Source organism: Chenopodium album, chromosome 18 (genome assembly GCF_948465745.1).
Source record: "Chenopodium album chromosome 18, dcCheAlbu1.1, whole genome shotgun sequence".
Lineage (NCBI taxonomy): Eukaryota > Viridiplantae > Streptophyta > Magnoliopsida > Caryophyllales > Amaranthaceae > Chenopodium > Chenopodium album.
In genome coordinates this window covers 28,943,531-28,970,922 of record NC_137851.1, presented here as the reverse complement: position 1 = coordinate 28,970,922, position 27,392 = coordinate 28,943,531, and the positions used below count along the sequence as shown (strand labels likewise).

Sequence of the window (27,392 nt, the reverse complement as noted above, 5' to 3'; positions counted from 1 at the left end):
GGAGTTACTTCTCTAACTTGTAAAGTAGAACCACTTCTTCTCTTTTTCTAATGTGGGACACTCACAAGTAAGTTACAATGGATTTCAACATGGATTCTAGCTAGCCAGTGTGCTATTAATAAGTACGATTCCGTGTACATGGCAAGCAGTGCATGCGTATGTAGTTCGAATTGGATTTCTCATTTCTGATGGAATAAATGATACTGCTACAGAGAAATAATTTCTTACAATATATTCAAGCCATGACTCTCATGTATGATCTAGGAGCCAAAGACAAACATGAACTCGTGGTAGAACTTATCATAATGTAAGATTATATAGATAATTTTATGATAAGGTATTTACGTAAATATTTTTAATAAGGATATGAAATTAGATTTTACATGGCCCACAACATAAAGTTTTTGTCAATCTCCGTGCTATTACCTCAGCATGCCAAATTTCCACTTGATTCCCTTACGGTAGCAGGTTTAATTTGCAGGCTAAACGCCATCATATTAATTTTGCAAATTTAGATAATACAAAGTTCCCTCTTTGTAGGGTGTAAATGAGCCGAGCTAAGGCGAGCCGAGTACTACCTTATTTATATTTTAGCTCATTTAATTTAGACGAGTTTGAGCATACTTCCGAGCTTTCAAGCGAACTCAAAAATCTGTTCAACCTCGACTCATTTAGTATACTATATGTTTACGAACAGAACCTGAACAGCTCGTTTATTAAACGAGCGTTTCATGAACAAGCTTCTCTAATAAACGACCTTTGTACTTTTGATATTTGAAAATCTCAAAATTTGCACTATAATTTAATCTTAATCATAAACTTAAGAATTAATTAACAATTATGAATAAATCAATAATTTATGAATTGAATACAAATAAACGAGTTGAGTCTTTAATGAACATAAATAAACGAGTTATTCACGAACTTATTTGAACGAACATATATATATGTTTGTGTTCAACCTCATTTCTTAAACGAGTTTCAAAGTTTGTTCAAGCACGGCTCATTTATTAAATAAACGAACATGAACGAACTTCAACGTAACCAAGCTTGAACCCGAGTAGTTTATTGATCGGCTTGGTTTGCTATTACTCCTTCATTGCGAAATAATTGACACATAGTTAAACTTCACACATATATCAATGTAGTATTATGACTTAAGACATATATAATTAAATATTAATAAAACAATATTAATAAGTTGATCTTATGAAAATTTATATTAATATTTATTTAATACTATATTTCATAATAAAATTTATTTTTTATATGTTACTAAAAACAATGGTTATAGTAGCTTTATAAATAGTGGAAAAGTCAAATATGTTCACTTATATAAGAACGAAGGAGTAATATATAAGACAGAAAAAAAAAAAAAAAAAAAAAAAAAAGCATATAATATATGTGTAATATAATTATTTAAAAACTAGTCAACATTATTAAAATCATGATAATTTTGAAAAATGACAACAGAAAAGTAAAAACACATATTTATTCATGTACTGTTTTTGGTTTTTTATTTATTTATTTATGAACGGGATTTAATTTTTTATTTTAAAATAAAAAGAAACTAAAATAAAAAAAATAAAAAAAAAACCAATGCCAAATAATAAGACTCATTCGTATGCATTTTTTTGTTTTTTTTTAAAAAAAATAAATATAAAAATAAAAATAAATAAATTAAAAAAAAAACAGAAAATTATAAGCAGCCTGCTTTCTTTCTTCCTCAATGGTAGAGCTTCTTAAATATTGTAAGGAAGTCCCTAGAACTAACCATTATAGATGCTCTTGAAAGAAGATTTGCATTACTTTTGTCAATGTAAACTTTAATTAATATAACATAAATTTTTGTATACAATGCATTAAATTAGTAATTGATGGATGGTGTGACGTGATACATACATAACTATATTTAAAATTACTATCAAGATTACAAATGAGTCTTTGATTTATAAGCTTAATTATTGGTGTTTATATAATGAAATTATTGATATTGCACATCATTATATTTGAGCATATATATGACGAGATTAATGACATATCAATACATCATTATATCATACACAAGATGAATTGTTTAAAAGATACATGCATACTTTATGAAAAAAGAAAAATAAAATAAAAAACATAAATTAATTTCATTTTCAACAACTTTGTGATAATTAAAAAGTGACTTCTAGAACAATTTCTAATTTCTGAGATATGATAAAATATGTATTCACAGGAGCATTTAATTGAACAATACAATTATTTTTGAGATAAAATAAATTATTATTTTAAAAGGAGGGATATATTATAAAAATAGTAAACAACTTGTTACACATAAATTGGCTTCTCTATATATACCACTTTCCTTAAGTAGATACTGTTCCATAATATCAGTGCTATTTTTCATTTTATTTTTCCACCTCTTTTCTCTTTTTGTCTTTATATCTTCCTTTCATTCTCACTGAGATTTCTGATAACACTCTCAGTCTAACAGACTAAACACTCTCTTCTCTTTAACTTCCCGATTACCTGCTTTTTTTTCTCATCAAACTTCACCAATAATAACTCTTTTTCTACAATATTTTCGTTTTTTCTCCGGTTACCTGAATTGACACCTCTGAAATGGACATTGACCTATTAAAGTCCACACCGGATGACCAAATTGACATGATGCTAATGACAATGCACATGGACAAGCCCACCTCCGATATCACCTGCCCGCCACCTTACCTCGACACGAATGCAATGATGTCATTTTCCGGGGGTGGTAGTGGTAGCTTACCTCATCATATCACCTCATCACCACCTTTGTTAAATACTCATCAAACGACCTTATCTTTCCCCAACAATAACACCAACAATAACAATAATTTGTCGTCTTCATTGTTACAACCAAATTCATTCCCTGCATACAGCAATAACAGCAGTGAAAACGTAACATCCTTTCCATCTTCAGCAACATCATCACCCTCATCACATAAGCAAACATCTATGGCAGCGATGCGAGAGATGATATTCCGAATAGCAGCAATGCAGCCGATCTACATCGATCCAGAATCAGTGAAGCTGCCCAAGAGAAGAAATGTAAGAATCTCTAAGGATCCGCAGAGTGTTGCTGCTCGGCATAGGAGGGAGAGAATCAGCGAGCGAGTGAGGATTTTGCAGAGACTCGTACCCGGAGGTACGAAGATGGACACTGCATCAATGTTGGATGAAGCAATTCATTACGTTAAGTTCTTGAAGAATCAAGTGCAGTCCCTTGAGCGAGCAGCTGTCAATAACCACCGTCCCATTCCTGCCTCGACCGGGCTCGGATTTCCCGTGGCTGTGGCTAGCGGGGGCAATGGTTATCATCAAGTTCATATGAATGTTGCACCAGCTCATCATGTTCAGCAGTATTTAGATGCATGATGGATTTTTAGCAAATTTAACTATTTAGAGTTACATGAGTTTTTTTTTTTTTTCCTTGTTTTGTTTTGTTTGTTGTTGTGTTTTTTTTCCTTGTTTAAGGAGTCCTGCATTATTGATGGAATTTGTTAAGGGAGTAAAAGTTGTAAAGAGGGGAGAACGAATTTTTTGCTTAATTAAATTTGTGGGGGGTGGGGGGGGGGGGGGGGGGGGGGGGGGGGTGGGGTGGGGTGTTCATTGAAATTGGTTTACTCCCTTTCATATTCTTATGGATGAAATATCTAGTTTTTTCTATGCTTTTTTTTTTTTTTTTAACATCCATGTGGATAGATATGCAAGAGCTGCAACACTAGATGCAGAGTAATTTGGTTTGTTTATTCATTTATTTTTTAAAATTTGATTCAATTCGATTTAGAAAAATTAAAAATATGATTTACGATTTGGGGTTATAAATAAGAAAAAAAAGAAATAAAACTGATTCATAAACATAACCCAAATATTAAGCCTAATTTTATTTATTTTATTTTTTTAATTTGCCACCATTGGCTAATTTATAGGCCTTATTGTAGATACCCAAATGTGTCTCTCTAAAACCAAACCCAATGATGAATACCTTTTACGTCATTTGATTATCGAACAAGGTGAAAGTGTGAAAAGTCTAGTGATGAGGATGTTTTTATTAAAATACTCTTCTTTCTGTTTTCAAAAATATTTCTTCTCTTACTCTATTTTATGAAAAATAGTCAGTCCAGTTTGGTTTGGTCCATGGTAAGGGTCCAATAATAGTGTAGTTGGATTGGGCTCGTAAAGAGCTTTCCAATGATATATTATAAGCCCAATTCCGATGAATAATGAGGAAGTTATGGATTATATTAAATTGGGCTTGAAATGATTTTTATATGCGGCCCAATGATCTAGAGGAGGGCCTATTAATTATTATTCCTAAACTTATTAGGATTGATTTTAATCTTCTATAATATTTAGAAGGTTCCCTTTTAATTCTAATGGTATTAGGGTTGATAATTATATTTTAAAGTGTTTTATTTTGAATAAAATATGTGATTTGTCACAAACCTGATTTTAATTTGATAAACACAGTGTTTGCTACTTAATCATATTAAGAAGAGGATTCCATACAAAAGCGCGTTTTATCTTTTAATTAGCGCCAAACGACAGGTCTGTCGCCTGGCGCTAAAATCTGTCGCCTGGCGATAATTTTGTCGCCTGGCGCTGATGTTTGTCGCCTGGCGACATATGCTAGTTTTATTCCAAATGGGACTTGATTTAATTCCGTACTTTTTTCCCATAAATAGGGGTCGTATCTCCTCCATTTTCATCAACAATCAATATTCATCATTTATCAACAATTATTCACAACAACAATCATCTCTCTCTATTCTCTCTCTAAAAGCTAGAAACTTTCTCTCTCTATTCTTTTTCAAAATTCCGCATACATTAGTTCTAGACACACCTAGCCAACTTCGAAGTTGTCTTCGCCCTACACGTGAAAGGTTTATGCTTTATTAGAAAAAGATACGAGACATCGAAGTAGTACTTTAATTGCTTTAATTGCTTTAATTGTTATTCTTTTGATATAGAAATAATGCTTAGATTGTTTTGTAAATTCCTAGTATCATGGTAGGATAATTTTATTGCTTCCTAGTATCATGTTTAGGGTGATAACTAAATTTCTAATATCATGTTAGTATCTTGTTAGGGCTAAAGAACTGATCTTTAATGTTTAGTGACATGTTAGGGTTTGTTATTAATCTTGTTAGTATCATGCCTAGGATCTTGCTATTATTATGCTTTATTGAGATTGAATATTATTATGGTGATTGTTGTCAATTTTTTATGTTGCTTGATATTATTATTGTTGTTATTGCTTGATCACGCCCTCTCTTGCAGGATTAAAGGGAATTTGTACTTGTAATCACGCTTAATAAGATAATTAATAATCTTGTTTAGGTTAATATGATTGTAATTCAAGTGATATCCAATACTAGGTTTGTTTGTGCATTAATATTCAACCAACATAGATAAACAGGTTTAGGGTTAACCTATTGATTGCATGTTAGTCAGAAAGCGCACATGAATACGAGAAGAATAAAGTAGAGGCCTATTTTTAGGGCAGGTTGAATCTCTTTTAGGTTGGATTTGTACCTTCATCCCCGAACTTCCAGTCATGGTTCCAGACCTATTGGAGTTAACGATCTCCTGGATCGTTAAGGGGTGTAACCTTCACCCTGTGAACGGTATACAAGTTCCTAAAACTTGTTGGCGACTCTTTTACTCTAGCTTCCTTCCCTTTGGACGCCGCCATGCTTAAGTGTATTATCACAGTGGGGCTCAAGTGTGGGATGCTAGAAAATATTCCCTACACTTATACTTTATTAAGATTTTATTATGACTTATTTTTTGCTAAAACATGACATTGTTAACATTTGATGTTTGGGTGTTTTTCAAATATATAGGTGAAAAATCTAGCCCAATAATAGATGAAAACTCAAGCCCAAAATGCTGCCTAAAAATTTTGATTTGTTTAATTTTGGTTTTATATATTTTTTAAATCCAAATTTAAATGGGTTGAGTTAGATTAGACCAAATAGTAATAAAGTTTGGATTTGGTTTGGGCTATAATCTAAGCTGTAAACCGAATTTTCACCTCTAATTTGATTTCCATCATGATTTGGTCAACTCTTATAAGATTATTGTAGAGGATAGCTCCTGCTGAGCTATTTCTCCCAGCTAGACTCATTAGGAAAGGCTGCACCGCGCAAACAAGAGCCGGCATGAGTGACCTCATACCACCTCTTGAGGGCTAGTTGTACAGGATAGCTCCTGCTAAACTATCAGCAGGCTCCTAGACTGGCTCATAGGGTGCGTACTCACTGCTGGAAGAATAATCGGAAGGGCTCATTAGCCCGATAGAGTCAGCTCGCATGCTGACCAAGTAGGACTCCCCACAAAGGAGATCGTACACCTATAAATAAGGAATAAAGTACAACGGAAAAGAGGTTAGACAAGCATTCTATTAAATCATCTATCTCTCTAAGTACACTTTCTCTCTCTAAAAACACATTCTGACTTAGGCATCGGAGGGGGGTTCCTTGAGCCACCCCCGAGGGCAGTTCACGTGTGTTGCCTTGTGCAGGTCATCAATGGGACCCAACTCGTGCCAGTAGAACCCTTGGATCCGCACCTGGAACAATTGGCGCTAGAAGTAGGGGAAGGATCATCTAACCTGAGGTTCACCAGCTGAGCAAGGGACTAGTTGATAGATCGCCATAGCCGGAGAAGAAACTGTACAAACATCAGTCTCTAAGGCTATCGAAACCAATCAAACACCACAGAAAACAGCGTCGGTAACTCTTGATCCGAAAGGATCAACTGAAAAACCCAAATCCAGTATTTCTCAGAAAACTAACCCACTGGATTGACGTCTGCTGCAACCAAAGCGACGGCGAAACCAGTAGATCCGGTAGGGTCTAGTTTTTCTTTTAAGTTCGAAATGCCATTGATAAGCGTGAACAACGAACCCATCATTTTAACACCAATAACCCAGAAACCGCAGCCCGTCAATATTCCATCTATCCTGTAGAACCTCTCTAATTCAGTGCAGTAAAGAATAGTTGGCAGCCATGACAGCAGTCCTTACCAATTTCGGTAAGGGAAATGCTCCTCACCAGCAGCCACAATTACGGAGCCAGCCGTGAAGAATACGACACCTGTAACTCTCACCCCGGAGCAGAACGAGCTGGTCCAGCTGAGGAAGAAGGTGCTGGAATTGGAAGCTCGAAATCTGAATCGAGAGTAGAGTGTAGAAGAGGCAGCCCAAGATAAGGGCAGCCCGGAGACTTGAGTCGCTCGTAACAGGTCACCAGCCTCTGAGCGAGGACTAAGTCTGGACAGGGAGAAGCGAGCACGGATCCAGGTGATTCCAACTAATTCCTTATTTTGCAGGGAGATTCGAGAAGAGCCGATGGAGAAAGTAAAGATGCCCAGCTGTAAGTACAATAGTACCACAACACCTAAGAACCATGTTTCAGTGTTTGAGAACCACATGGTACTGTACACTATGACAGACTCAGTCTGGTGTAAGGCATTTTCACCGACCTTGGAGGGGTTGGTAGTTGAGGTGTACAGAGCCATCCCGAAAGGATCCGTTTATTCCTATAATCAGCTGAAGAGAATGTTCATGGAGCACTTTGTCATCCTGGTGGATCGTACAAAAATGACCACCGAGCTGATGTCACTGGTTCAAGGAAAAGATGAGCCCCTAAGAGAGTTCATTACCAAATTCAACAAGGAGGCAACAACCATCCCAAATATGAGTCAGGAGGTAGCGGTGCTAGCAATGTAGAGCGGACTGTTACCGGGCTCACCATTCAAAGCGTACATGGGGCGAAAGAGCCTCAAAACGCTGGCTGAAGCACTCGGAAAAGCGCACGAGTTTATAAAAGCAAACGAAACCGACAGAGCCATGCTGAACACGAAAGCACCAAGTGACCCAGCCAAGCGGACTAAATCCACCCGAGAAGAAAACATAGCCAGGGTAGATCAGCCCAGCAGAGCTGAGCAAGGTCGCAGGGATGCAGACAGGTAGTGGGGGTGAGAAGATCAAACCAGAAGCGGGGAGCCAGGGCTAGAAGGTTTGATCAGTATACCCTGCTCACTCATTCGAGGTCCCATATCTTCAGCGTGAACAAAGCTAACGATAAATGGCAGAGGCCACCTAGGATGGTGAACAGAAACCGTGACCCTAGCAAGTGGTGCGACTTCCACAAGGACCATGGACATACTACCGATGAATGTACACACTTGAAGGACAACATAGAGGACTTAGTCCGGAGAGGGTACCTGAACCAGTTCAAGCAACATTCTGACTCCTCCAGACGAAGGGAAGAAGACAGATCTGGTCATGACCACAGAGGAGGTCATAGAGGCCCAACTGAGGGCAGAGATCGGGATAGTAAGCCAAAAGGCAGTGTATATGTAATCAATGGTGGACCAGTACATGGAGGAACCATGAATAGAGCAAGGGCTGACTTACGAGCAATGATCCACCAGATAGGTTACAATGAAAGGCGCAGATGGCCGCCACTTCCCCCACAGCCACAAGCTACCTTCAACGAGTGTGAGCAGAAAGGCATAATCTACCCCCATGATGACCCTCTGGCAGTTACAATGAGAATTGCAAATTGGGAGGTGGATAGAGTACTAATCGACGGTGGCAGTTCAGCCAACATCATATACATTAGCGTATTCAAAGAGTTGAAACTGGATAAGAGAGACTTGAAAAGGGTGAGCTATGAAGTCACTGGGTTCAACGGGTCCGGACTGACTCTTGAGGGCATAATCGAGCTGTCAGTCCATGTCGAAGAGGGATCAAGGCGGTGTGACGTCCGAGCTGAATTCTTAGTGATAGACTCCCCGTCGCCATACAATGTGATCATGGGAAGGTCGCTCATCCATCAGATAGGTAGAGTGGTCTCCACTTATCACCTTGCTATGGCGCACACGGCCAATGATGGACTATCCGCAAAGCTCAGGGGAAGTCAAAAGATAGCCCAACAATGTTATATCACAACCTTGAAATAGCTAGCTAGGACTAGGCAACAGCCAGTCCTAGAGCCAAGGTCCAAGAAGCATGCTGAAAGGAAATCAAGAAAAAGGAAGCGGGAAGAATACCACAAGGAAAAGGATAAGCAAAAGTTAGCGATGGAAAATTTTGAGCCTGCGAAAGAAGAGGTAGCCTAGCCGCTGCCCAGCGGAGAACATGTAACCGTCGAACTCACAGAGGGCGATAACTCAAGGACGGTAAAAATTGGGAAAGACATTGACCCCGGAGTGGGAGTGCACCTCATAAAGCTGCTAAGAGCGAACAAGGACATTATCGCATTTTCAGCAGACGAGATGCCAGGAATTGACCCATCGGTTATGGTTCACAAGCTGAATATGAAAGAAAACATCAAGCCAGTCAGGCAGAAAAAACGAATCTTCTCCACGAAGAAAAATCAGGCAATCCAAGAAGAGGTGGACAAGCTACTAGAGGCTAAGTTCATCGAGCCTTATGACTACCCAGAGTGGTTAGCCAACGTGGTCATGGTAAAGAAAGCAAATGGCCAATGGAGGATGTGCATTGATTTCACAAATCTCAACAAAGCATGTCCAACAGATTGTTACCCAGTACCACAGATTGATCAGCTGGTAGACTCAACCAACGGTCATGCCTTGCTGAGTTTCATGGATGCCTTCTCAGGATATCGCCAAATCAGCCTGCACAAGCCAGACAGGAAGAAGACCATGTTCATCACTGAAGGGGGAGTGTACAGTTACATAGTTATGCCCTTCGGGCTGAAGAACGCAGGGGCTACTTTTCAAAAGACAATGGACAGAGTGTTCATGCACCAGAAGGGACGAAATATTGATGTATATGTCGACGGCTCAATTGTTAAGAGCGTTAGGCAAGCAGGGCATATCATGGACCTAGAGGAGACATTTGCCACACTAAACAAGTATAATATCAAGCTCAACCCAAAGAAATGCATTTTCGGGGTGAGCTCTGGGAAGTTTCTATGTTTCCTGGTCAGTGAGAGGGGAATCGATGTCAACCCAGAAAAAGTGGAGGCAGTCCTAAGCCTCCCAGAGCCCAAGTGCACTAAAGATATCATGCGGTTGACAGGGAGAATGGCAGCACTGACCCAATTCATCAGCAAGTCAGCTGATAAAGCCTTACCATTCTATCAGTTGTTGAAAGGAAACAGAGAATTTAAGTGGGGTGAAGCAGAAAAAGAAGCTTTTGAGGGGATCAAGGAGCATTTAACCAAGCTCCTAACCATGATCAGCCCTGAGTAGAGTGAAAAACTCCAGCTGTACATCTCCACCTCAATACAGACAATTGGGTCAATTCTCCTAGTCGAAAGGCAGAAACTAGTGTACTTTGTAAGCCATGTGCTAACAGAGGCTGAGCAGAGATACCCACTGGTAGAGAAGCTAACCTTCGTAGTGGTAACGACAGCAAGAAAGCTAAAACCCTATTTCGATGCACACACAATTTAAATGCTTACAAATCACCCACTGGAAAAAGCCCTGCGAAAAATGGACGCTTCAGGCAGACTCCTGAAGTGGGCGATAGAACTCTATGAGTATGAATTCGAGGTTAAGCCTAGGGCAGCCATCAAAGCTCAAGCCCTAGCAGACTTCATAGTGAAGGCCTCTTATGAGGAGAAAGAGGATGAAGTTAGAGTTTGGAAGGTGGCAGTGGACGGATCTGCAGCTCAAACGGGAAACGGAGCAGGAATAATAGTAACGTCGCCAGAAGGCAATGTATTTGAGTATGCCATTAAGTTCAAGTTCAAGTCATCGAACAACGAGGCAGAGTATGAGGACTCTAGCAGGCCTGAGGATGAGTATTGTAGCATGAGCCAAAAAGGTGCACCTGCAAACTGACTCTCAGCTAGTAGCCAGCCAGCTGAAAGGAGAGTATGAGGCTAGAGATCCTACAATGCTAAAGTACACAACCAAAGTGAAAGAGCTAGTGGCCCAACTAATGCATTTTCAAATAGATTTGGTCCCCAGATCATAAAATTCCCAAGCTGACGCATTATCAAAGTTAGCCAGTTCCACTCTTCAAAGCCTCACAAGGACAATCATGGTGGAAGTCCTGGAAGAAAGCAGCATTGCAGAAAGCAAGCAGGTGAATTGCACCAGGCAGCAGCGAGCATGGTTTTCAAACATACTGACCTATAAGGTACATGGCTCGCTGCCTAATGACGAGGCATAAGCCAAAAAAGTCAAAAAATATGCCAATTGGTATGTGGTGATGAATGGGGAGCTCAACAAAAAGGGCTTCTCCAAGCCACTGCTGAGGTGTATTCTAGAGTGGGAACGGGAAAAAATTATGAAAGAAGCACACTCAGGAATCTGCGCCAACCATATTGGCGGTAAAGCCCTAGGAGTTGAAGTGCTTAGAAGAAGAGCATACTGGGAAACTCTGACGCAGGATGCCTTAGCATACGTCAAAAAGTGTGAAAAGTGCCAAAAGTATGCTCCAGTTATAAAGTAGCCAGCAAACGATCTGACCCCAATTCTCAGTTCGATCCCGTTCGCCCAGTGGGGAATGGACATATTAGAACCTTTCACCACTGAGTCAGCGGGTAGGAAGTATCTCATAGTGGCAGTAAATTACTTCACCAAGTGGATTGAAGCTGAGCCCACCAAGTACATAAAAGCTTCCCAAGTAAGAACGTTCATATGGAAGAACATCATTACAAGATTTGGGGCGCCACAATGCATAGTCTTTTACCATGGATGTCAATTCGACTGTGACACCATCAAGGATTATTGGGAAGAGATGGGTACCAAGTATGCAAGCGCCTCAGTCTGCCACCCGCAGAGCAATGGCCAAGTAGAGGCAACAAACAAGCTGATCCTAACAGCCTTACAAAGGAAGCTGGAAGAACATAAAGGCCTCTAGGCTGACCTAGTCCCAGAGGTATTATGGGCAAACAGGAAAACAGAGATGGAGTCTACAGGAAAAAGTCCATTCACCCTGGCTTATGGGGCAGATGCAGTAGTTCTAGTGGAGGTCCGAATCCCGAGCCTGAGAATCTAACACTATGAGCAGCAAGGGAATGAGAAGCGTCTGCTGGAAGAGCTGGATTTCCTTCCAGAGATGCGGCTAAAAGCAGCCCTCAAGCTAGCAGCCCAAAAAAGCATAATCTCAAAGGCCTTCAACAAAAGAGTCAAGCACCGAAAAATACTGCCTAGAGACTTAGTTCTCACAAGGACTGCAGCAGTAGGAAGAGGAAAACAGCATGGAAAGCTGTCAGCCAATTAGGAAGTCCCTTTCATCATCCACGAGCAAGTAGGGCCAGGCGCCTTCCTCCTCACAGATCAAGAAGGTCAGGTCTTAAGGAATAGTTTCAACGCAGATGTGTTAAAGAAATATTTCATTTAAAAGGCATATGGCTAAGTAGAAATCGAAAATCTTTGTTTAAATTATGCAAGAACTTTGTTTAAGATTATGATGTGTTAATCAAGGCAATTTAAGCCATTTGAATTCAATGAAATACGAGCATCTACGTGAGGAGTATACTATATGAACTTGTCTAAACGTGTTTATTTGTTGAGTTATGCTTTAGCATCGCACATTAACATGCAGAAAATACCATACAAGCATTAAAGTCAAAGCAGAAAGCATCAAAATAAGATGCAACAAGACACCATTAAGCAAGTGAAGATCACACTTCCCCAAGTTTAACCTACCTACTCAAAGTAAAACAGGGTGCCACCTCAGGGACGCCTGAGGAGAAGGCCTAGCATGTTCAACTTGAGCAGGGAGAAGTGAACGACAGGAAAAGGAGCGGGCTAAGCGGGCATCACCAAGGTTCTCTTGGTCCCACTAGCTCACCTCTTTTATGGGGGAGAGAAGAGATAGATCAGCAATAAGCCCTTACAAAAGATAAGTAAGGAGCATAAAATAATAAGTCACAGCTAAACAAGCTGAATGACAATACAGATAAGTCACAGCCAAACAAGCTGAATGACAATACAGATGAGTCACAGCCAAACAAGCTGAATGACAATACAGATAAGTCACAGCCAAACAAGCTGAATGACATACAGATAAGTCATAGCCAAATAAGCTGAATGATATGCAAATAAGTCTCTACAAAAGCTAAGTAGACGACATAACACACAAGCCTTCATCATAAAGAGAGGAGTGGCATAAAATTCGACAGTTCCCACCAAATGCAATAAAGGGCAAAGAAATAATGAAGCCCTATACAACCAAGTTAAGGAACAAAGTTAGGAAGCGGTAAAAACAAACGCAACAGGAAATCCCAACCTACGAGGTTTCACCCAGTACAGCAGAGGGGCTGCTGAGTTAAGGTTTAGGTACCACTATACAATGACTCAGCAGCAGGCTTGAGCAAGCACACTGGCAGCAAGATAAGTAATAAACGAAATAACAAAGAAGTTATCAAGTGTATATACTAACAAGCTGAACCTCTGCCCACCAAGACAGAGTAAACATTCAGCAAAGGATTACAACATTCACAAAGCTGAACCCCCATCCACCAGGATGAGGAAACATTCAGTAAAATAATCAAAAAACAAAAGGATTCAAGTTAAGTTGGACAAACCCAGCAGATAGAAAAACAAAGTGTTAAGTGAAAACACGCAGAAAATACTATCTTTGGCGGCTATACACTCCAAAGACAATAACAAAAGCTACCTAGTGATTACAGACCTAGGTGAAGGAAACTCCGATGAACCGCTGGAGGAAGGGGGAGACAGCCGTTAAAACCTTTATTGCTCGTCAGCTAGAGTCTCCACTCCAATGGCAGCAACAATGTCAGCACATAAGGGCACCTCCTAATTTAGCACAACATGAGTGGGGACTTTGCAATTAGCAACACGAGGGTGGTCAGCAGGCATGTCGTAAAGCCCAGCTTCTCCAGCAGCATCGACCCTAGCCCAAAAGGCATTGAAACGATCTTGCTGCTCCTCACCCTCACCATAAAGACCGCTCACGCAACAAGCTGCGGCCTCCCATCCTCCATCATGACGATCAGCGAGTGATGGGAAGGAGAACGGTAGGTCGTTGGGCTACCACCCCACCCAATCAAACAAAATTTGTAACTTAACAAACCCCTATTTAGTGTAGTGGTAAGTCAAGGTCGAACCCAAAGGAATGGAGGTCAAATGCACGATGCCTAAGTTAAGCTATTCCGAAGTCTAGAAGGGGTTTATAGTAGAAACTAAGGCTAAGCTAGGCGATGCAAAAGGCTTGTACTAAATGAATGCTAAGGCACTAGGGGAATGGATCCACATGCATCAACGATGAAGTTCAATCAACTTGGGGAATTAACCAATCAAGTCAAGCAATGTGAGGGAAAACCGAAATTGCAACCAAGAGAGTACATCAAGCTATTCTCCTAGAGGTCTAATTAGCGTCAACTACATCAAACACTAGCTAGGAAACATCACAAGATATCTCAATCGAGTAAATGTAAGCCACAAATCAATGGTCCGTATCAATGTGAACTCACAATGCAATCTAGTGTGAATAACAAGGGTGATCAAGCCTAATCAAGCACACACATGCACAAAATCAATCAACCAATTTAATCACATTATCAACTCAATCAATTTCCCCCAAATTAATCTCAATTCATCATCAATACATGCTTCACCACCACCCTAGCAAATAAACTACTCACAATCCATAAAGAACATTAAAATCAAAGCTAAACTAATCATCATTCCCAAATTCATCAATTGAAATCAAATTGAAACAAACAAATTCAATCAAATCAATCTAACTATCAATTAACCAAATCAAACAACAATACTAATGAAATCAAACATTGAATTGCATTAAGGAGTAAAGAATTCTTACAAACTTGATAGAAATCAAATCAAATGAAGCTATCTTCAATCATCAATCATCAAACCCACACTTTCTCTCTCTAAAAATGCTAAGAACTAATGTTTTCTCTCTCTAAAATCTAATCTAATCTAATTCTCTAATTGTCTAATTGTCTAATTCTACTTGTTTCTCTCTCTACCCAAAGATGGGTATTTATAAATACAAGGGTTAAAAGAAAATAAAATAGAAAATAAAATAAAAGAAAAAGAAATTAAAAGGAAAAGAAAAAGAAAAGAAAAGAAAATAAAATAAAACAATAAAAGAAAAAGAAAGAAAATAGAAAACTAAAAGGAATAAAATAAAAGCAAAAATCCCCAAATAAGAAATCAGGGGCTACGAATTTGCTGCTCCAATACTCAAGGGAAATCATCCCCTGATTCGCATCTTCAAGCCCACGTACGTGCGACCGCAAAGAAGGTAAGTGCGGCCGCTAGGGTTGCGAGTGCGGCCGCACCTGTTGAGGTGTGGAAGCTTGCTGCTGCGGTGGTTCAAACGGTTGGAGTAAGGGCGAAGGTGGCTGGATTGGAGGCGCAAATGGAGGTAGCAGGTGGCGCAAATGGAGATGCTTCAATTGTTGTTGTGTGAGGTGGCTGGGCGCAATTGGAGGTTGCGGAGGAAGGTGGCGCAATTGGTGTTTGTGTGGTGATGGAGTGTGTGTTGGTGGTTGGTGCTAATTGCATTTGATGGGTGTTGTTGTTGTTGCGTGTGGTGGCGGAATTAAGGAGTGAAGGTGGCTGCGGTTGTAATGGTGCATTGGGGGTTCGATTGGTGGCGCTGCGGTGGTGGTTAAATGAGGGAAGAAAGGTGGCTGGAGGTTGCGGCAGAGCAGGGCTCGTTGGTGTAGTTGGAGGTGCGTTGTGGGGAGGTGCTGCTGCTGTTGGGTTGTGTGGTGGTGCTGCGTGAGGTAGAGGCTGGAACAGGGGAAAGCAGGGAAGATAAGGGAGGAGTTGTTGCTGCGGGAAGTGCGGGAACAGGGGAGCTGTTAGAGGAGTTCCTGCCTGCTGAGTTCACCATCACCATCACCACCATGATGGTGATGAAGACATAAGAATGCAGTAGCTATCACCAAATTGGACATTGGAACAAACACCTACAACACACATAAAACCGAGAAATAAAATAAAGTGAAATAAAACTAAAACCGACAAATAAAAGTAAAAGAAATAAAATAAAAATGAAAATAATAAAGGAAGGAAAATATAATAAAATGAAAATAAAATAAAGTAAGGAAAATGAAATAAAAATAAAATCAAATAAACTAAAATAAAATAAAACTAAATCTATAAAATCTAAAATAGAGAGAAAACAACTAAAATAAAGAAAATAAAAGAAATAAAAGAGAAAATACTAGAAAACCATAAAAATGCTCAAAAACCGTAAAATAAGAGAAGAAAGGTAGAATAGAGAGAGAAAGCATAAAACCGAACATTTATTGAGCAAGAAAGCTATGAAAAGAGGATAAAAAGGACCTAAATGCCCATCAAATGTGTGCCATTTATGACACGCATCAGCGAGCAACTTAGCAAAAGCTGGGGAAAGCACGAAAGACCTAAGTGCCTCTTTCCTAGCAGCTCCCAGCTCGCTCTCCTTCTCATCTCGCAAATTGGTCATCTCAGTTTCCAACGCTTGCACTCTGGCTGGAGAAGCTCCCAATTGTCCTTCACACTCTGTCGGCTTAGTCTTGGTGAGCTGGAATTCTCCTAGCTGAAGTTGCAGGGCATCTGCTCTCTCTCTCAATGGAACCACCTCACCAGCCATCGGATCCCTCTCATAGCGAGCCAATTGAACTTCCTTATCCTTTTGAACAAGGGTTGTGCTCTGATTTTGATACTCCTTCTCCACCGTAAGCAAGGCATTAGCCAAGTCACCAACAAACTTGGTAAGCTGCAAATAAACAAAATGACAAAAATAAGCTAAGGCAAATAAGCAAAGTAAGGCAAGCAAGCTGAGACAGATAAACAAAGCAATAACAACAGGCTAAGGCAAAAGCAAGAAAATAAGTAGAAGGAGAAAGCTGGAGCAAAAAAGAAAAGCTAGAAATATAAAAGCTAACCTTCTGCAAATCATGACACGCAGTGCAGTAGAGAGACTGACTGAGCTGCTAGTAGAGTCAGCAGGAAGTCGAATGCCTTGAGTAAGGCGATAACCCAAGGTGCCACCATTCTGCGGGTCATCCACAAACAAGGACTCGTCAGCCTGAACATTCATCAATGGACCCCAAACAGTAGAAGATGAAGGCTCAGCCTCAGCATGACTAGACCCTACACGATCAGCAGCGGTCACAGTGCCAAAAACAGCTCTCAGCTCAGCTAGGGCCAAGCGGACCTCATCCTTCAAAGAGCCAGCATGGACCTCCAAAGTCTCAAAAAGTTCTGAAGGATTGTCAGGAGTGGCAGTGAGAGGATCCTTCCAGTTGTATTTCAACCCAAGAATGCGCCTACCCAGCTTGTCATAACCTGAAAATCAGGCAGCAAAAGAGAAAAAGCAAAAGACATAAGAGCGCAGGACAGACAGAAACAAAGGAAGGGAAACACTTAAGAAAAAATAAAAAGAAGACAAGATTTACCAGGCTCATGGGTAGAACACAAACGCATAGCAGAAAGTTGCGCATTGCCTACAATGTACAAGGAGTTGGGCAGCCAGAACTTGGGAATCTTCGCATCGCCTGTGCCTGCTCTCTACAATGCATCAAAAGCATCTATTTTGTGGGCAGATTCAGAGGGAGAAACGGTAACTCCAGCCATATTTGTGTGAATCTCTCGAAAATTGCGTGGCACAGCAAAAGAGGAGGGCACCGCAACCCAGAAGAATTTACCAGTCCAATCCCTAAAGCGACCAAGCTTGGGATAAGACAGAACCCTACCCTCTTTGGATGCCACATAGTAACACCCAGACTCAGACCCAGAAGATGACCTCCTTAGGCTCATCAAGGACTTGAACAGGTGTAGCGATTCTGGATACCTCCGAAATTGCAGGAACCACAGTAAGCATATCAAAGTGTGTAGAGAGGCAGGGTGTAGCAAGGCATACAAAGGTTAAAGGCACAAAAGACCTTATCCAAAGTAGGGTCAAGGGGAAATCACAAACCCAAGTCTAGCTTAGAAGCAAAGACAGCAATATGACCAGCAGGAGGAGTAGACAGCTTGGAGCCCTCAACTGGCAAAACTAGCTTGTAGCCCTGACCAAACCCATAAAATTTCTGTCCCACGGCAGCAAGATCCAACTTCCTGGAATCCTTACGCCAGTTGGGACCTTGACACCTTTCAACCAGGAAGAAATCAGATTTACCCTCTTCCACGGGCTCCACCACTTAAGTGGGCTGACAGTCATGAAATGCGCGCTTACTAGGAGACTCGGCCATCCCGCTCAAATTCGCTGCGGGAGAAGGAGATGGTAAAGAAGTTGTAGCACTGCCACCCCGCACTACATAATGATCAAATTGATTAACATCAGACATGTCATCAAGCCAAGCAAAACTATATAAAGGCTGAACATGGGGAATGGGGCTAACGAGAGAAACATCAGGAGGATTAGCCTTGATTTGGTCAGCTAATTGTTTATGGCGCATTACGCGCATCCTCAAGCGGGTAAGATGGGACAAAGGAACCCCATCGCACATAAGTACCCGTTCACAATAAGGGTAAAAGAAATCAGGACGAGGCCTGGATCAAAAAGGACAAAAAGCGCTGCCATCAGCAGGACGGCTACTACCCGATCCAGGTGCAACAGGAGGAGTCGCAGCAGTACTCGTACCGCTCTCAGCAGGAGCGCAATTGAAAGGCATAACCATTTGCAAAGGGAGGGGGGAGAAGCAAGAGAAGTAAAGGAAGTGCGCGAAGAGCGCTCACCTGAGTGAGATGACTCAGAAGGAGAGCCTGACTCTGTGGCCACAGAAGGGTCACTCACATTTTGACTTTCAGTAGCGTCAGACATCCTAAAATCTACAAAGACAAAAAAAAAGCCTCCCAAAGAAGATGAAGAAAATGGGGTGCCCAAAATCAAGGATCAGTCAAATCCCAAAAAACAACGCAAGAATTAGTTGAAAAGAATCGCGAGTACAAGTACAACAACAAAAAGGGAAGAATTGGACAGAGATAATCAAAATTGATCAAAAGACGCCATCTTGCGAAGAAAAAGTGCAAAAAGAAATAAAATTGGGCACATACATACAAGAAAAGGCACAAAGAAAGTACCTTTACGACAAAAGTTATAGAAGCAACGAAGCACAACAACAATGGCGACACCGAGAAGCCAAGCAAAGAACAGGGTTTCAAGCTACAATTCAAGAAGTAAAGAATCTCAATGCAGAACCAAGAGTGGGAGAAAATAAGCAAACAAAATGGAAAAATAAAACGAAAAACGAAAAATAATGGGGAAGACGAAAACTTACAACAACAATGGAGGAGCGATACGCGTCTAGGAGGAAGATGAAAGGCGAGAAATTTTGAAAAGTGAAAGAAGAAGATGAAAATGAAGAAGGTAAAAAGAAAAGGGGGACAGTGAATTAAATGGGAAGTAAATGGGTGGTTGGATAGGCAATAAAGCCAAACCGCAATGTCACTTCGGTAAAAAATAAACTGACCCTCAGATGATTGACACGTGTCCCACTCATGCAAAACACTATTCCCGCAAAAAAAAAAGAAAAAAAAAAGAAAAAGAGACTTCAGCAGGAGTAATCGAAATTCCTCCCTGTAAGCTCGTCATTTCTCAAATTTCAGCGGGAGTAATCGAAATTCCTCCCTGCAAGCTCGTCATTTCTCAAACTTCAGCGGGAGTAATCGAAATTTCCCCTCGCAGACTCGTCAAGTCTCAAACCCACAAGGAACAATTCAAGTTCCTTCCAGGAAGTCTAATATCCCTCCAACATCAGCAGGAATTAATTAAATATTCCTTGATACATGGAAGGCATACACATTATAAGCAGAAGAAAGCCACTATCAACAAGCAATAGCACAACACGTCTCCACCAACTTACAGCATGACCTCCCAAGTCTCACAATCGCATAGTCAATCCAGAGACTTGAGGGGCTAGAGGTACGCGAGGTAATTTAGCCAGACGACTCGTTGAGCAACCACCAATAAGGTTACACGCTCAGAACAGCGGGCATGAATGACCTCATACCACCTCTTAAGGGGCTAGTTGTAGAGGATAGCTCCTACTGAGCTATTTCTCCCAGCTGGACTCATTAGGAAAGGCTGCACCGCGTAAATAAGAGCCGGCATGAGTGACCTCATACTACCTCTTGAGGGGCTAGTTGTATAGGATAGCTCCTGCTGAGTTATCACCAGGCTTCTAGACTGGCTCACGGGGTGCGTACTCTCTGCTGGAAAAATAATCGAATGGGCTCATTAGCCCGATAGAGTCAGCCAGCAGGCTGACCAAGTAGGACTCCCCACAAAGGAGATCGTACACCTAAAAATAAGGGATAAAGTACAACGGAAAAGATGTTAGACAAGCATTTTATTACATCATCTATCTCTCTAAGTACACTTCTAAAAACACATTCTAACTTAGGCATCGGAGGGGGGTTCCTCAAGCCACCCCTGAGGGCAGTTCACGTGTTTTGCCTTGCGTAGGTTATCAACGGGACCCAACTCGTGCCAGCAGAACCCTTGGATCCGCACCTGGAACAATTATATTGGGTATGAGAAGTATAAATTTGGTCTTTTTTTTAAGATAAGGAGGACTCTACCATACTTCAACCTTTCACGGTTTTTTTCTAGTATTTGCGGCGAGCAAAACACTTTGAAAATGATGGGGGATTAAGGGAAGCTTAGTATAAATTTGGTCATAAATGACACTATGTCAAAGCCAATTGAATTCGAATTTGGGCTGGTTCAATTTTTTAAATGTCGGTTTGTGGTTGAAGTTTGCTCGCCCTTACACTTGCATGGATAGAGAGAAATAAAGGGAAGGGAAGGAAAGAGAAGAGAAAAGGAGGAATACCCATCCTTTGTTTAAATATCTAATATATATAAGGAATCGCGTTTGAGGTTCTATTCTCCTAATTGTTCATATTCGATCACTTGTGGAATCACGCTTCAAATGTATAATTATGTATTTCTTTATGTGTTATACATAGATCATATTTAGGTGCTTATGAATATGATTCATGAAATTTTGTTTAAAGTACCTATTTTCCAACATGGATATTATCAACCGGGTTATGCGAGTGGGCCGAATTAAATGAGTCAAAGTGGGCTGGGCCGAAGAGGATTAGGCTGGAAAAAATTGACCCACGACACACCCATACCTGAACCGAGCTGTGTCAAGTCAGAGCTGGGTTAATACAGGCCGACCCAAATGACCCACCCGCCGTGAGAGGGTGGGCTGTGTCCAACCGAACCCATTGGCCACCCGGTAACATTAATTTTTAAAAATTTAACTAGTTTTGGAAACACATTTATACATTATACCTGCTATTTTATTTATAGTACTCCGCTATATAAACTTGTATAAGCAAGTGCATAGATTTTGAAACAATTATCCTAAATGGAGCTCATGCAAAGTTGATGTAGAGAATTGTTACTCTTAACAAATTAAACACTAGATTTACATACATGATACATCCAACAAGGGAATAATGAAATAAGTGAACAAAAATATAGCCATACATTATTCGTCAATTCCACATCTTAACAATTTAAATACTCTACAATATAATCTGGATCCCTGCTAGACATCCCCCGCCCCCTAGAGCTGAGTGAACGAAACAAAAATTCGAAGAGGTCAAACAAGTGTTTCAAGTACTCAGCTGAATGGGCACCGGCTGACCGGCTGTAGCATTGTATATGAAGCATGCAGCGTGCTATGTACCAGTTGTATAATGTTCCAGCTGAAAGAGTCCTGCTGGGAGCCTGCAGAATTGATCAGTCAGTTTGCTGCTGAAGATAAATTGAAATGTTGCAAGGAAATGGAAGGATATTGTAAAAACAATGGTCGAGAAAAGTTCATTTACAGTATCTTTGAGCTCCCACTTTCCCTAGAAATGAAGAGTGGCAGTATTGGTCAAGTCAATCTAAGTTGATAAATCAAATGTTGATTAATTTTGCCTCTAAAAGTAAGGACCTTAAGCACAAGAATGTATGTCTTGGCTATTAAAAATCAGACTAAATAATTGGAGCCCTATTTCTCACCATCGCGTATGATAAGGTTACCTATATTATTCTATGAAAGGTTATGAGCATTGAATAGAATCCTTATTGATATCTGAATGCAAATATATACTTATAGATGCCCTATAATTCACAGTTTCACACGCACAAAATGTCAATGTATTGCAAACATGACAGTTCATATGGGCAGTACAATGCAGAAACAGAAACTACTCTTGATAATCTAATGACTAAATTTACTACGTAATAACATTTTCCTAGTACATAAATAATTTACCTTTAGTTTAGATTTTTAGAAAGCATGGCATGTAAAACAACCGCTGAGGGAACCCATCTGACGAGTCCGGAAAGATACTGCATTATTGCTCGTTTTAGACACCTGAAGCGTCTGATTGGTAAGTATTGTGCTCCTCATGTTCTGAGCCTTTTTCTGAGCAGACTTCAACTTCTTCATAATCTTATTCATTGATGATGACCTCTTCTTTTCCAGCTTCATCTGCATCATGCAATCAGCCAGCACAAGCCTATTAATGTTGTGATATTTCAATCACCTAGTTTGCATCGTGCATGAACTACTTGATCAAACTTTAGAGAAATCTTCATAATTATGCATCATGACTAACATTACCAAGATATTATCACACAATATAACAATAAGTAAGAACCTCAAGTTTCCGTATGGCTGCCTCAGCTTTGGCCTTCTGCAGATTTTCCCATGCTGAGATTTTAGCTTCATCTCTCCTGGCCCTGCTCAAGATGTTGCAGGGAAAACTGGCTTAAAATGACATTTAATTTCTTACAGTGCTATTTCAACAAAGGCCACAGTTTGTGTAAGAATGACTTACTTTGAAAGGCTCTTCACTGTCTCTGACACTTCCCAAGCAGAAGAACGCGGCTCTACTTCTTTCAATTTCCACTCGTCCACAACTTCAGACTCTTTACTTGTATTGCGCCCCCTATATTTCTTGGACCATCGTGTCACTGTGACTCGCTCATCAATCTGCACATCCCTCACTTCTGGTTTTGAGGTACTAGAACTCTGGACCTCCATAATTGGTAGGATGGAAGGGGTGGATGGAGAGAAAGAAGACCTTCTAGGAGAGGAATGGCAACTACCTTCAGGGCTCATCTGGGTTGCCATGTCCCTTCTAGAAACAGCACGGGACACAGTGCTGGCAGCATCCTTCACACCATCAACTCTTTCATCTATGTTCAATCACATAGAAGAAAACGATTAAGTATAGTTGCGACAATAATTTCACAACTAATTTGCTACAAAGGGCTCTTTAGATCAGAACATAAATGAATTAAGACAGTGATGAAACCTTTCAAGACCGCAATATGCTTGTGATACCGTATCTATTTGACCATAAATAATTCATAAAGACAAAAAATCATGATCGTTAACTTACCACTCATTAGTTTATACTGAGAAGATACTTTATTGGAAATGAGACCTAAACACTTCAAGATAGAATTGGAGGAACATAAAAGGAAGAGACACGAAGAGAAGAGGAAAGGCATAATTCCATATCTTGACATTAGCAATTTAATGATGATTATAAGCACCTTTAGAGCTTCCACTTCCCTTTGGTAACACAAATTAATCCAAAGATGAGAGAATTAACACCTCTCAACCTCATGCATAAATAACCTATGAAATGGAAATTTTTGCTAAGCTAGTATATATATGCTACTCAAACCAAAGATAAACCCTTAAAGGAAACTCCTATGAATCTAGACTCTCAATGGACATTTAAGCCCACCACCCAACCAAAAAGACAAGGATTTGTTTCTTTCCCATCGAAGATTCATCCAATTGATCATTTTTTCAAGTACCTCCATCTTGTTTCATTGTTTGATCCCATGAATTAATGCACCCCGTTCAATCCTTGGGAAAATAAACCTTACATGCATAACAAAAGGTAACATGGCATAATGCAAAAAAAGATGTATGTAGGATTCTCATAAGCTAAGGTCATTTAATTTTAATGAAGATTAAACTCATTAAAAGAGCTTCTAGCTATTGTTGATTAAATCAAAATTATAGCAATTCCTCCCTCACTCTGGATTCACAACAGAGCTACTCAATTTATAAATTTACAAATTTTAACTGAATTTCAAGATGAAACACATCACACTCTACACACTACCGGAGTATTTTTAGATTCACAAATTGATCACATTCCTATCACCAAAAAAAGAGCTTAATGTTTGTACCAACAAAGAAAAAGAAAAGAAATAAAGAAAGAAATTTAAGGTCTGAAAGTGATATCAAAATGGAGAGTGGGGACAAGATCACAAGACCAATTTTGGATGATTAAATTATCGATTTAAGAATTAACTTGGACATTCAATAATTTAGAAGTTTATATGATTAATTTATTACTTATATCATAAATCAATTCCAAAACCTGGACCCAACAAAAAGAATTTGTTTTTGTTTTGTTACTAAAATAAATTTGAGTGGACTTTCATCCAATCTTTTGTTTGTATCTGTGGATTGACAATTTGTTGCACGATCAAAGCATCAACATTAACAAATTCAAGAGCTGAAAATCTTCTTCAGCTATGTTCACTATTCACTAAGAATTATTTACAAGAGAAGGCAAAGGCTAAGAAAATGAAAACTTTTCCTTAAGACTCATTGCAACGCAGAACAAACTATCATACCTTGAGAGCTGGTCAAAGATCCTTGACAGACAAGGTCAGTGCAACCGTGTACGCTAGCAGAACGGGCAATACAGGGCTCCAAAGTATTCGAAAAATCTCTAGTTTCACAACTTGCATGAAAAGACCAACCATCTCCCAGCATTGCTCCTGATGAGAAAGGCGATCCTGCTGTATGACTTCCCATATGGTTTCCCTCATAGTACATAGGAACAGCAGGTGAATACAGTGAATAATACGAAACCCCAGGTGGCCCAAGCGGACCACTCTTCGACTTAGGCCGCCTCTTAGGTTGCTGATACGACGATGATGATGAAGTCCTCCCAACTCCGTCCCCAGACACCGGACTAAAAATCCACCTCTCTGCATCCTCCCACTTTGAAGGCAACCCTCTCCCATTATTACTCAATGGCAACAATGCAGCACCAATTTGCCTTCTATTACTACCATTACAAGGCAAAGGAACCCTCTCAGAACTCCACCCTTTCGCCATTCCAACACTTCCATGGCGATAATTGGGTGTCCCCGGACTCGGAAAATTCCCGGATTTTCGAGGCGTAACCACACCCTTCTTCATCACGCCACCAAATTTAGGCGATGATGAACTCACCACATTCACACTCAATGAGTTATTAAGATCCAATGAAGCCGGTCTTCGCCGGTCCGATTTCTTATTAACAGCCTCAGATCTAGATCTCCTTTCCTGACACTCTAATCAACCAAAAGTGTTACACCAATAAACAAAAACTCCCAAAAAACTTCAATAATTCAATCCCTTTTTCAATTGTTACCTTTAAGAGCTAATGAAAACGAATTTCTCGCAGAATCTAGGGGTTCTGTTACATGATCAACATGATGGTGTACTACTTTGTTGTTTTCTTCTTTGTAAACTATTCACACAACCAAAAAAAAACCGCAATTATTGAACCAAATTTTATACATATAAACTTAAATTTCAAAACCCAAAAAGTTGAACTACTGTAATACTAATAACAACAAAAGTTGCAGTTGCACCTTTAGCTTTTTCAACTTTTTTGCTGAGGTATCTCCCATTGTTACTTAGATCTAAACCTCCATTTCCACTCAAATTCTGCAAAAAACAATCATCACACAGAAAACTACTCAACATAAATCAACAATGTAGTCCCTATAAAACATGCATAGTATCAAGAGTTTCTTAACCTGAGAAAAGTCGGACGAAAGACAATCATGATCTTGAGCATCCGAAGCAAACGAACAACGATCAACACTAGCAGAAGCAGAGGAGAAGAGACTACTGAAGTTTGACTCGAATGTAAGAATGACTGAGTCAGGACTAACATCACGAACAGCTGGAGTTCTTCTGGGTTCCGCCATTAACGATGAAGTGAGGTAAACAAACTCACATGGGTGATTTATTGAAGAGAGGAGAAAAGATGAAATACTTAGGAAATTTGTTTGTGGGGTTGAAATAATTAATTTTTTGGTCAAATGTGTTAATTGGTTTGTACCAACAAACAAGTATGGTTAATTAATTAAATGGATTATTATGAAGTACGGAGTATTATATATTTGGGGGTTGTTAGTTTTGATTTTAAAAAATTAAGAGTGGGAGTGAGGAATTAAAATGATGATTAATGATGATAAATCTTGGATTTTGAAGGTGTCGGCCTTTTGCAGGATTAATGGAGTTTTTGACTATTGCTTTGAGTCCTTTGACTATGATTGATGATGACTTTTGGGGCCCTCTAGCACATTTTGCATGGCATAATTTAAGGATTGATAATCGTTTAACTAAGTAAGGGTCTGTTCTCTTACGTTGAAATTCAGTTCAGTTCAGTTCAGTTCCGCTCCTAATTTTCTTCTCTTATAAAATATTTATTTCAGTTCAGTTCAGCTGAGTTCAGTTCAGTTCAGTTCAGTTCAGCTGAGTTCAGTTCAGTTCAGTTCAGCTGAGTTTAGTTAATGAGAACTAACCCTAACTAGGCTATGACAAGGTGTTTAAGGAAATTCTCGTGACTAGAAGTGTCAAAAGCACACCCGATAAAAAACAGACTCGTAAAATATTTGATAAAGATGTCGGCTCGCATAAACACAATAATTTAACGTGATTCAAGTTTAAAAATAGACTTGATTTGATCCAATCTCACCGAACCCGATCCGAACACACGTATTGACATATGTACTTATGACATCAAATTCGGTTATATAAACTTGTAAAAAGAAGTTGTGTCCAATCTCGATTAATTATAATCTTCAAAATTTTAGAATGAAATATATTTCTGATTTTTATGTTTTAAAACTACTCCTATTGAATTGAAAGCTAATCATTTACAGTACATATTATTAAAGGTGAAACCGATAAGGATACTTGGCATTATTACATAAAATTTATGCCTCTAAAAATACTTGCTTTAAACAAAATTATCCTTACTAGAAAGAAAAAAAAAATATTTATAAAAGTTTTTGCAAAACTAGTTGTGGGTGCACTCACAACACGGGTACCCCCTCAATTCTGTAAAATTAAATGTGTGGTAAAGAATGTGTCGTTTGTTTTTAATGTTTATGTAATGTAATTATAAGGTTAATGAGGTTAGATGAAAAGGTTTAGACTTGCTGCAGAATTAGTTGTAATAACTAACTATAAGTAGATGATCAATGGTATAATCTAATTTGGTTTTTCATTTAGTGATTGGTGATTTAAAAATTTACTTCTTTTATTTTCAATTTAGTGGTATTAAGTGTATAGGTATAAAGATGTGATGATTTTGTACACAATGGAGACTAAATT

General features: G+C 39.6%; 3 protein-coding genes across 4 annotated transcripts; 2 read left to right on the top strand and 1 right to left on the bottom strand.

Moving 5' to 3' along the window:
• Positions 1-2,595: 2,595 nt before the first annotated feature.
• On the top strand, positions 2,596-3,399 carry LOC145592034 (uncharacterized). The gene has a single exon (XM_081648500.1). It carries the CDS (start codon positions 2,611-2,613, stop codon positions 3,397-3,399), a length of 789 nt encoding a protein of 262 aa, XP_081504626.1. The 5' UTR covers positions 2,596-2,610.
• A 4,396-nt stretch (positions 3,400-7,795) lies between these two features.
• On the top strand, positions 7,796-8,997 carry LOC145592033 (uncharacterized). Its single transcript, XM_081648499.1, has 2 exons — positions 7,796-7,998; positions 8,097-8,997. The coding sequence occupies exons 1-2, from the start codon at positions 7,796-7,798 to the stop codon at positions 8,995-8,997; spliced, it is 1,104 nt and encodes a 367-aa protein (XP_081504625.1).
• A 12,293-nt stretch (positions 8,998-21,290) lies between these two features.
• On the bottom strand, positions 21,291-26,174 carry LOC145590752 (uncharacterized). 2 transcript variants are annotated; one of them, XM_081647153.1, is made up of 8 exons: positions 25,805-26,173; positions 25,637-25,712; positions 25,414-25,512; positions 24,626-25,333; positions 22,798-23,158; positions 22,618-22,699; positions 22,230-22,448; positions 21,292-21,694 (listed from the first exon to the last, which is right to left on the bottom strand). In XM_081647153.1, exons 1-7 carry the CDS (start codon positions 25,976-25,978, stop codon positions 22,245-22,247), a joined length of 1,704 nt encoding a protein of 567 aa, XP_081503279.1. In that variant the 5' UTR covers positions 25,979-26,173; the 3' UTR covers positions 21,292-21,694; positions 22,230-22,244. The 2 variants fall into 2 exon arrangements, with proteins under 2 accessions (XP_081503280.1, XP_081503279.1); XM_081647154.1 differs by lacking the exon at positions 25,414-25,512 and having other exon boundaries at positions 21,291-21,694; positions 25,805-26,174.
• Positions 26,175-27,392: the final 1,218 nt, after the last annotated feature.

What these genes read in the sequence shown, in the direction of transcription:
- LOC145592033 (XM_081648499.1), top strand. Translation starts at nt 7,796, where the DNA reads ATGGGGCGAAAGAGCCTCAAAACGCTGGCTGAAGCACTCGGAAAAGCG. An exon ending in GGTCGCAGGGATGCAGACAG is followed by an intron (nt 7,999 to 8,096) that starts GTAGTGGGGGTG and finishes CCATATCTTCAG; the next exon opens with CGTGAACAAAGCTAACGATA.
- LOC145590752 (XM_081647153.1), bottom strand. Translation starts at nt 25,978, where the DNA reads ATGGCGGAACCCAGAAGAACTCCAGCTGTTCGTGATGTTAGTCCTGAC. An exon ending in AAAAGTTGAAAAAGCTAAAG is followed by an intron (nt 25,513 to 25,636) that starts GTGCAACTGCAA and finishes TTGTGTGAATAG; the next exon opens with TTTACAAAGAAGAAAACAAC. An exon ending in ACAGTGAAGAGCCTTTCAAA is followed by an intron (nt 22,700 to 22,797) that starts GTAAGTCATTCT and finishes CATCTTGAGCAG; the next exon opens with GGCCAGGAGAGATGAAGCTA.
- LOC145592034 (XM_081648500.1), top strand. Translation starts at nt 2,611, where the DNA reads ATGGACATTGACCTATTAAAGTCCACACCGGATGACCAAATTGACATG.